Raw genomic sequence first — 11,831 nt, forward strand, 5'->3', positions numbered from 1 at the left:
GAGGAAGAAGTCAATTTTCTGTAGGACTAAAGCAATATTCACAAAGATACGGGAAAATTACAAACGAGATATTTGCAACTATATCACAAACTAATAACCATAAAGAGCCTAAAAGTTGAGATGAGAATATAAGTAACACTACATTGAGATACCACTTCATACCAATCAGATGGACAGAAATCCAACAAGGTATTAAAATATTCTATTGGCAAGACTGGAAAAACAAGGACTCTCACATTGCTGCTGAAAATGTAAAACAGTACATACAACCTTTATAGGAGGGAATTGAGCAATGTCCATGTGTAATCTCTGCATATCCCATAAGACCCAGACCCTTGCTTCTATCCTAAAGATACATTGGTAAAATTATAAAATGTGGTATGCACAAAAATTTTAAAAATACTATATATAAGTGCAGCAGACTGGAAACAATCCAGATGTCCAGCATAAACTGGTTTAATTAGCATATTTATGTAACAGTGGAATATCGTGCAGCTGTATACATCTATAGAGTGATCTTCATGATAGGCTAAATGAAAAAATAGGTAATTGGAAAGTAATATGTATATTATGCTAACATTTGTGAAAGGAAGAAAGGAATACTATATATACCTATACTTTCAAAAAGAAATAAAGTGAAACAACAGTTGGGAGAGAGCAAGGATGGAAGGTAGTTATCTTTGGTTGAACCTTGTTTTATATTTTTACTTTGAATCCATGGAGATACTTTACATATTGACTTTTATTTTAAAAAAGAAGTCAAAGGGGAAATAGCAATCCTAATATCAAAGCCAGTGAATTTGATTCACCATCAGCTTATTACATAACAGTGTAAAGAAGAATAATTTCAAATGATGTTAAAATATTTTGACATGGTAGTAGGAGAGCTATATCTCAAGGACAAAGAAATACAAAGAAATCTATGCTTGCTTTACTAGCCTTTTGTTAATGGTAATATTGATATTATTGTAGGTGAGTCCAAAATTAAGTACATAACTTAATTTCATGAGGATTCAATTTTTGCAGAATAAAAAATAAAGAAGTAAAATGCCTGTAGTCTTTCATGTGAATTTGAAAGTGTGCATTTCCTACCTCTCCAATGAAGGAGTCTAAAAACATTAGTGACATGGAAGCAGTGAGCACCATGTTTTCATGTATACAATCTGTGGTTCCTAAATTCTGTTTCCTATAAAAGGAAGCAAGGGCTCCTTGGAGAAATGGCATATGAACAGGTCAATGGTAGGAGATGTATATATGATTATCCTGACATATCTTTTATGCCTAAAAGCAAGACAGCTGTCAAAGACTGTAGAATCATGTCAACCTGAAGGAACTGACCAAAGGTAGGATAATCTGAGCACATAAAAGCTATTGCAGTGGACTGAAACAGTGATTGTAGGTAAAGCTTCCAAATTCAAAGTGAAAAATTTTTGATAGAACCTTTTATGGAGCTTGCCAGAGTACCAGCTTATTCTGAAAAGTTGGTAAGGAACAAAAGTAAGCATTTATCATTTTTACACACACACGCACACACACACACACTACAAATCAGTGAAGAAAGACTATAGAGCTACTATAGTTCTCCTTTTTGCAAGTCTTGAGACTATAATCGATATTTAACATTTCCTTCAGATACTTATTTCATGTTCCCTTTGCTAACAGCATCGCAGATTATGTTCCCTCCATTCCTCTTTTTGTCCAAGATTTTATTATAAAATTTTCAAACATACAGAAAAGCTGAAAGAATATTACAGTAGACCTCATATGCCCACTGCCTAGACTCTACCATTAACATTTTATTGTACTTTCAGCTGGGAGTTATTGTTGGGTTGACACCTTTGTTTCTGAAGGGTCTGAGCTATTCATCCTCTCTCTTTGGAGTTGCTATTGTAATCCATTAATTTTTACCAGTGAACATGGAAGTACTAGAAGCACCACAGAGGTTTTCTCTGGGTTCCAAACATACTCTTTCCTGCCTCCTTTTTGATAATCAGGATGATTTTCTGTGGATGTCATTCTTTGACATCTTTCCCTTGCCTTTTTGTCACTGTTATAAGAGCCCCAAATGGCAAAATGGCAGATTCAGTTATAAGGTCATTGGAGTCATTCTTCCCACTAGCAGAAGGTTCCTTTGCAACTAAGAATTCAGAAATAGCAAAGCCCAAAATAGGAATGGAAAGCAAAAATATTAGTGGTTGGGTATGAACACTAGTTACTGGGCCTGGTGAGATGTAATAATGAAAGGACCTGCTCCATTCTTTGTTTCCTAGACCTATCCTGGTTTTTTGAGAAACAGCAACATCCTGAACAGTACTCCAACCTAAACAAGAGTATTTTCCTGCCAGATGGCACCATAATTAAGTTTACAATTATTCTGCCATTCTATTACGACAGACTACTTTGGGTTGATGGGATCCATGGTAAGACAGGTAAATCTCATTGTCATGTCACCACTACCTTATTTATTTTGCTTTAAAATTATGTATTCATTTAGAACCACTGTTACATGGGATTATAATGATGGTGAATAATACATTCAGTAAGTCCCTCAATGGTGGATAGTAATAGAAAATCCTTAATTAATCACCTGTTTCTCCCCCACCCCATATGGCCATCATGTCCCCCTCCATTATGAAAGTGTTCCAGTGTAGTCAGTATATCACCAAAAGGGTGACTGGCCTTTTCTAGAGAAAAGTGACATCAGGCTTCTGTTTAAACTTTTGCACGTTGGGCACTCAGCAGTGGCAGTATCCAGATTAGCCTTGTTGAAAGGAAATCAATGTTCCTATGTATAACCTCCATCCGTGCCATTCGTTACAACTGAGTGAATGGTAGTGGAGCTGGGTAAAGAGGTTGACTGACATTCTGTCTACTTCTCTGGAGTCTTCTCTAAAATAGATGCACTTTGGTGAGCATTCACATAGCACACAAATATCTTCATACTCTGTGCTCATGAAGAAATATAATGCTGCAGAAGTCTATGGCTCGGCCAACATAACATGCTCAAGTTTTCTTCCTTAGTCAACTGATCATGTTGCCCATGGGGCTATAGATGTTATCTGTGGGAGAAGTAGCAATAAGAATAGATGCCACATGGGAGTCTGAGGCACTTACTTGTGAAACTGTATCTTCAAAAATTAATGATGGACTTCTGCACGCATCCCAGATGTCTTGAAAGAACAAATAATACCAACTTCATGGTGAATAATTCGACACGTATGGTCATGTATCATCCTCTGGTTAGCCAGGCAGTATCTCTTAGGGTAAAATTAGGCATCTGAAAGAGGTCTTGTGTTTGCTTCAAAATTCTAGGGTTCTTCTCTTGGTTCTCCTATTAAGGAAAGAAAGAAAATTAAAATTTAAAAATACACATTTACAATAGCATTAAAAATAACTGATAGGAATAAGTATAACAAAAGACCTCTACAGAAAACAATGAAAGCATATTAAGAGAACATTTCAAAGACTTGGATAAAATGAGCTCTTTACCGCAGTAATATGTTAAAGAATCAATGTTGTAAAGTTGCTTGTTCTCAAAATTGACCTAGAGATTTAAGCAAACCCAATAAAAAAAAATGACAACAGGAATTTTTCAAAACTTAACCAGCTAATTTTAAAATTTATATGGGAATGCAAAGGGTCATGAATAAGAAAGACACTATTAAAGAATAAGAACAACAGGGAAGGACATTCTATCATATATTAAGAAATAAATGTATAGATAGTAATACAGTATGGTATCATGCATATGGATAAATAGACCAATGGAACCAAACAAGGATGTCAGAAATAGATCCATTCTTATAGGACCACTTAATTAGTTATAAAGGTGGCAATACAGAGCTCTGGGGAATGAACACCACTTCAATAACTTGTTCTAGAACAATTGAGTATCCATATAAGAATGCAATCAAGCAGTCATGGAATAATACATGGAAATGAATTCCAGGTGGATTGATGATTTAAAAGCAAAAGACAAAATAAAACTTTTAGAACACAACATCTGAGAATGTTTCATAACCACAGAGTACAGTATATTTCCTAAACAAAACATTTTAAATTTAACCAGAAAGGAAAAGTGTGATGTGTTTGCATTAATTTTATTAATCCTGTTAATCAACAGTCACCATTAAAAGACTGAACAGTTGACTGCTTCTGACCAAGATGGAAAAATTGGCCAGATTTACTTGTACAGCTGAAATAACTAAAAGGGTGAACAAGATAGGTGAAACAATGGTTTTCAAGACATTGAACATTTTTAAATGTTCAATTCCAATGAAGGATGATGATCCCTGAGAGAAGAAATGAGATGACCCCTATGATTCCACAGTTTATAGCTGGGAGGGGTAACCAAGGTGGAGCCCAGTGATGTCTTAGTGTTGAAATGGGATGAGGAGTCCAATGAAGCCAATGTCGTCAGAATTTACAGGGCAGAACATCAAAAAAGTGAGAATTACACAAAGATTTCCAGAGATCTGCAGAGAATTTCCCTTAAGTACTCATCAATATATTTATGTGAAAAAACTACCTTAAGCCAGGGAAAAATCACCACCTGAAAGAATTGGAGGGAACTTACACAGAGCTCATAGAGGTGTAGGAATAATTCCTGCTCTCAAAATCCTAAGTGGAAAACCTGAGACTTCACATAGGATCAAGTAGAGTACTCAGAGGATTTTACTTCAGTTGTGGGGAAATTTTGCCATAGAATAAGCCCTACTCTGAGGCCACATGACAAAGCTTAAAAGTGTACCTCAAAAGGATCAAACTTTCCAAATAACTGCATCTCAAACAAAGATTAAAAATATTTATAGGTATACAAAAATATGCAGCACCTAACAGGACAAAATTTGTCTGGTATCCAATAAAAAAGTTTTAGGCATCCAACATCTATTAATGAGAAGAACTCAGCTAAGAGGAAAAGAAGGAATTTCCTCGAGCAATAAAGAGTATCTAAAAAGCCAACAGCTAACATCATACTTAATGGTGAAAGACCTACTACCAGGAACAACAGAAAGATGACTGGTCTCAACACTTACACTAAGCATTGTATTAGAGGCTCTGGCCAGTGCAGGGGGAGGGGGGAAGTATCCAGATTGAAAGGGAAGAAATAAAACTACATTAAAGTGAATGTCTATATGAAAAAAATCTGATGGCATCTACAAAAAAAGCTACTAGAACTAATAAGTGAGTTTAGTGAGGTTGCAGGATAAGGATTAGTATACATAAATTATTTTCTATGTACTAGCAATGAGCAGTCTGAAACTTGAATTTTTTAAATGGCACTTAGAACACCTTCAAGAGCCTTAGATACTTAGTGACAAATCTAGAAAAAGTGCAAGGTATATACCATGAAAATTAAAGAACACTGCTGAGAGAACTTAAAGAAAACCTCAATAAGCGGGGGGAGAGAGAGACTATGTTCAGAGATTGGAAGACTTCATACTATTAAGGTGTCAGTTCTTTCCAAATTGACTTGTAGATGAAATGGAATTCCAACCAGAATATCAGGAAGCTTTTAGCTTTGTGTGTGTGTGTGGAAACTGATTCTAAAATACACGTGGACATGCAAAGGACATGAAACAGGCAAAACAACTTTGAAAAACAATTACAAAGTTGAAGGACATGGACTACCTGACTTTGAGACTTATTATACAGCTAAACCAATTCAAGATTGTGTGTTATTGTAATCCAGATAGACAAATAGATCAGTGGAACAGAAAAGAGTTAAGAAATAGACTCAAACATGTATATGGACAACTGATTTGTGGCAAAGGTGCAAAGGTGGCTTAATGGATAAAGGTATTTTCAACAAATAGTGCTAGAAGAAATGAATATGCATATGCAAAAAAAGAGCTTTGGTTTATACCTCACACCATATTTAAAATAACTAAAATTTATCACAGATATAAAATGTAGGGCTTCCCTGGTGGCGCAGTGGTTGAGAGTCCGCCTGCTGATGCAGGGGACATGGGTTCGTGCCCCGGTCCGGGAAGATCCCACATGCTGCGGAGTGGCTGAGCCCTTGAGCCATAGCCACTGAGCCTGTGCATCCGGAGCCTGTGCTCCACAACAGGAGAGGCCACAACAGTGAGAGGCCCGCATAACATGGGTTCGTGCCCCGGTCCGGGAAGATCCCACATGCTGCGGAGTGGCTGAGCCCTTGAGCCATAGCCACTGAGCCTGTGCATCCGGAGCCTGTGCTCCACAACAGGAGAGGCCCTTATAGAACTTTGGATTAGGCAAAAATTTCTTGGGCATTATACTGAAATTTAAAGAACAATATGATAATAATTCATGAAATTGAAAATTTCTTTTCTTCAACAGACACTGTTAAGAAAATGAAAAGGTTAGCCACCAACTGGGAAAAAATATTTTCCAGTCATACTTGATAAAGGATTTTAATATGAAAAGAATTTTCAAAACCCAATAATATACTCCAATTTTAAAATGAGCAAAAGATTTGAACAAATATATAACCAAAGAACATATACAGATGTCAAATAAATGCATCTAAAGATATTCAACGTCATTAGTCATTAGAGAAATGCAAATTAAAACAGGTAAGTAAATATTATGCCACCTATTAGAATAGTTAGCATTTTAAAAGCTGAATATACAACATGTTGCAAAGGATGAGAAAAAACTGAATCTCATACATTGCTAATGGGAATTTAAATAATACAAACACTTTGGAAAACATTTTGACAGTTTTAATTAAAAAGTAAAAACTTAAACACACATAAATAGGAACCAGAGTCTCATAACCTAATACTTCAAATGTCAAGGAAACAATTAAAAATTCTTCTTATACCGAGAACCAGGAAAATCTAAATGTGAGTGGGAGCAAACAACAGATGTAATTGTCTGATAATGAGTTAAAGATGCTGTCGTAAAAATGCAACAAGCATTTGAAAACACTGTTGAATCAAATGAGAGAGAAAGGTTGAGAGGGACTATCAGGAAAGAAAGAAAAGATACAAGAAAGAACCAAATATAAATATTAGAACTGAAAAATACAATAACTAAATTTTAAAAATCACTGGGATGGGCACAGTAGCAGAATGGAGATGACAAAGAAAGTAATCAATTAACTTGAAGATACATCAAAAGAAATTATCCATTCTGAACAACAGAGAGAAAATAGATTGAAAAAAAAGTGGAAGCTCTTAGACCTTAGGGACAACAATGAAAGATCTAACATTCATATCAGAATCCCAGAAGGAGAGGAGAAAAAGCAGAGCTGAAAACATATTTGAAGAAAGAGGGTTTAAAAACTTACCAAGTTTGGGACTTCCCTGGTGGCAGAGTGGTTAAGAATCTACCTGCCAATGCAGGGGACACGGGTTCAAGCCCTGGTCCGGGAAGATCCCACATGCTGCAGAGCAACTAAGCCCGTGCACCACAACTACTGAGCCTGTGCTTTAGAGCCCGTGTGCCACAACTTCTGAAGCCCATGCACCTAGAGCCCATGCTCCGCAACAAGAGAAGCCACCGCAATGAGAAGCCTGTGCACCACAACGAAGAGTATCCCCTGCTCACCACAACTGGAGAAAGCCCGCATGCAGCAACAAAGATGCAACACAACCAAAAATAAATTAAAATAAATAAATTTAAAATACTTAAAAAAAAACTTCTCAAGTTTGACGAAAGACATAAACCTACAGATTCAAGAAGATGAGTAAATATTGTATAGGCTAAATCCAATGAAATTCACATCTAGATACACCATATTCAAATTTCTAAAAGCTAAAGACAAAAAAAAAAAATCTTGAAAGCACCCAGAGAGAAATGAAACCTATATAACAAGGTTTCTCAATTCTGTCAAATAATTATTATTGTGGGGGGCTACAACATTATTATTGTAGGCTATTTTGCAACATCCCTAGCCTCCATCCACTAGAAACCAGTAGCAACTCTTAGTTGTGACAGCCCAAAATGTCTCCAGGCATTGTCAAATATTCCCTTGGGTGCAAAACTATTCTCAGTTGAGAACCATTGCTGTAGAACAACAATCATTCAAATGCCAGTGCGTTTCTCATCAGAAATCATGAAGGCCAGGGAAGTGCCCAAATTTTTTGATCTAAAAGAAAAATGATAAAAGGAAGGAACTTTCAACCCAATATTCTACAACCAGTAAAAATATCCTTCAGGAAGGAAAGTAATATATCTGACATTCTCAGATGAAGGAAAATCAGAATATATCACCAGGAGATCTGCTCTAAAAAATGCATAAAGAAATTTATTTATCCAAAAAGAAAATTATAAAAGAAGAAAACTTGGAACATTAACAATGAAGAAAGAGCAAGAAAATGGTAAATATATGGGCACACATAATAGACTACCCTCTTTTAACATTTAAAATCATGTTTGTCTGAAAATATTGTCTCATATGGTTCTTGAAATATGTAAAGGTGATTTTTAAGACAACTGTATTATAAAGGGGAGAGTATAAAGTAACCTAACAGTAATGTTTCTACAGTCCACTTGAACTGGTAAGAGTTGATATTAGTAGTATAATATTACTAATAATATAATATCCTATATATATAATTAGAAATTACACGAAGGGATATACTCAAAAGATACAAGTCCAAAGAAAATGTTCAAGTAATCCATAGGCAGACAACACAGGGAAACCGAGGCACAAAAAACAAAGGGTACAAACAGAAAACAAATGATAAAATGTCAGACTTTAAATCCTAACATGTGATTAGTTACATTAAATATAAATGACCTGGGCTACCCTGGTGGTGCAGTGGTTAAGAACCCGCCTGCCAATGCAGGGGACACAGGTTCGAGCCCTGGTCTGGGAAGATCCCACATGCCACAGAGCAACTAAGCCTGTGCGCCACAACTACTGAGCCTGCGCTCTAGAGCCCACGAGCCACGATTACTGAGCCCGCGTGCCACAACTACTGAAGCCTGCGCACCTAGAGCCTGTTGTGCTCTGCAACAAGAGAAGCCACCACAATGAGAAGCCCACATACCACAACAAAGAGTAGGCCCCTCTCGCCGCAACCATGTTGCGGAGCAACTAAGCCTGTGCGCCACAACTACTGAGCCTGCGCTCTAGAGCCCACGAGCCACGATTACTGAGCCCGCGTGCCACAACTACTGAAGCCTGCGCACCTAGAGCCTGTTGTGCTCTGCAACAAGAGAAGCCACCACAATGAGAAGCCCACATACCACAACAAAGAGTAGGCCCCTCTCGCCGCAACTAGAGGAAGCCTGTGCACAGCAACGAAGACGCAATGCAACCAAAAATAATAATAATAAAATAAATTTTTAAAAAGTGCTCTTCGTTGAAAACATTTCCTAAATAAATAAATAAATGGCCTAACCATCACTTATAATTTCATTCAGAAGTGAAATTGCTGACTCTTTTCGTGCCTAGCGTAGCCATGGCTCATGGTCCCAAGAAGCACCTGAAGGGCATATCAGCTCCAAAGCATTGGAGGCTGGATAAACTGACTGGTGTGTTTGCTCCTCATCCATCTACCAGTCCCCACAAACTGAGGGAATGTCTCCCCCTAATCACTTTCCTAAGGAACAGACTTAAGTATGCCCTAACGGGAGATGAAGTAAAGAAGATATGCATGCAGCATTTTATTAAGATTGATGGCAAGGTCCGCACTGATATAACCTACCCCGCTGATCTTATGGATGTCATCAGCATTGACAAGACTGGAGAGAATTTTCGTCTGATCTATGACACCAAGGGTCGCTTTGCTGTTCATCGTATTACACCTAAGGAGGCCAAGTATAAGTTGTGCAAAGTGAGAAAGATCTTTGTGGGAACAAAAGGAATCCCTCATCTGGTGCCCCATGATACTCGCACCATCTGCTACACTGATCCCCTCATCAAGGTGAATGACACCATTCAAATTGATTTGGAGACTGGCAAGATTACTGACTTCATCAAATTTGACACTGGTAACCTGTGCATAGTGACTGGAGGTGCTAACCTGGGAAGAATTGGTGTGATCACTAACCAAGAGAGACATCCTGGTTCTTTTGATGTAATTCATGTGAAAGACTCCGATGGCAACAGCTTTGCCACCCGGCTCTGCAAAGTTTTCGTTATTGGAAAAGGCAACAAACCATGGATCTCTCTTCCCTGTGGAAAGGGTATCCACCTTATTACTGCTGAGGAGAGAGACAAGAGACTGGCGGCCAAACAGAGCAGTGGATAAAATGATCTCTAGGTGACATTATTGGAAAAGTCTTTGTACTTAATTAAAGATAATACCACATTTTTTAAAAAATTGAAATTGCTGGATCATATGGTTTTTATTCTTTTTTTACATGAGCATTTACCAGCTGTAAGTTTCCTTCTTTATGGTGCTTTAGCTGCTTCCCAGTTTTGTTGTGTTGGGTTTACATTTTCATTTATTTCAAAGTATTTTCTCATTTTTCTTGTGATTTCTTCTTTGACCCATTGGTTGTTTAAGACTATTGTTTAATTTCCACATATTTGTCAATTCCCCACATTTCCTTCTGTTATTCATTTCTTACTTAAATTCCATTATGACTGGAGAACATTCTTTGTATGTTTTAAATCCTTTTAAATTTATTGAGACTTGTTTTCTAGCCTAAAATGTGGTTTATCCTAGCAAAACTTGCATATATACTTGAGGAAAATGTGTATTTTGCTCTTATTGGTTGGAGTTTTCTATATATGTCTGTTAAGTCTAGTTGGTTACGTTGTTTAAATCCTCTGTTTCCTTGATGGTCTTCTGCCCAGTTGTTTTATCCATTATTGAAAGTGAACTGTTGATATTCCCAAGTATTATTGTTGAATTATCTATTTCTCCCTTTAATTTCTCCCTTTTATTGTTGAATTATCTATTTCTCCCTTTAATTTTGCTTCATATATTTTGACATTTTGTCTTTAAGTTTATCCATATTGTTGCAAGTGTCAGAATTTCCTTCTTTTTAAAGTCGGAATAATATTACATTCTATGTATCTGCCACATTTTGTTTATTCATTCATCTAGTGCTGGACACTTGGGTTGATGGGTTACGTGCATATATGTTTTTTTTTGTTTTGTTTTGTTTTTGGCTGTGTCAGGTCTTAGTTGCAGCACGCAGGATCTTTGTTGAGGCATGGAGGCTCTTTGTTGTGGCACGTGGGCTTCTTTCTAGTTGTGGAGCACAGGCTCCAGGGCACATGGGCTCTGTAGCTATGGCACGTGGGTTCCAGAGCCCATGGGCTCTGTAGTTTGCGGCACGCAGCCTCTCTAGTTGAGGTGCGCGAGCTTAGTAGTTGTGGTGCGTGGGCTTAGTTGCCCCATTGCCCTGTGACATGTGGGATCTTAGTTCCCTGACCAGGGATCGAACCCACATCCCCTGCATTGGAAGGTGGATTCTTTACCACTGGACCACCAGGGATGTCCCTGCATATATGCTTCTAATTGTATGTTTTCTTGATTGGATTGATGCTTTTTAATTATAGAATGTACCTCTTTGTCACTGATAATTTTGTCTTAATGTATGTTTTATCCGGTAGTAGTATAGCCACTCCAGTTTTGTTTTTCTGCTGTTTGCAGGGTATACCTTTTTTTCTGTCCTTCAGTTCTTAAATTTTATCTTTGAATCTTAAATGTCTCTTGTATTCAGCATATAGTTGAATCATATTTTTAAATTCTCTGCTAACCTGTACTCTTAATTGGAGTGCTTAATCTATTTACTTTTACTATACTCATGAGAAAGAACTTCCATTTTGTTATTTGTTTTCTATGTCTTACATCTTTTTTTCCCCTCTGTTCCTCCATTACAGACTTCCTTTGTGTTAGACATTTTTCTATCGTGTCATTATAATTCCATTATCA

General features: G+C 37.1%; 1 protein-coding gene across 1 annotated transcript; it reads left to right on the forward strand.

Annotated features, from left to right (window-relative positions):
• The first annotated feature begins 9,401 nt into the window (after positions 1-9,401).
• Positions 9,402-10,193, forward strand: LOC102982717 (40S ribosomal protein S4-like). The gene has a single exon (XM_007117487.3). The coding sequence runs from the start codon at positions 9,402-9,404 to the stop codon at positions 10,191-10,193; it is 792 nt and encodes a 263-aa protein (XP_007117549.1).
• The last annotated feature ends 1,638 nt before the right edge of the window (positions 10,194-11,831 follow it).

Source organism: Physeter macrocephalus, chromosome 17 (assembly GCF_002837175.3).
Source record: "Physeter macrocephalus isolate SW-GA chromosome 17, ASM283717v5, whole genome shotgun sequence".
Classification (NCBI taxonomy): Eukaryota; Metazoa; Chordata; class Mammalia; order Artiodactyla; family Physeteridae; genus Physeter; species Physeter macrocephalus.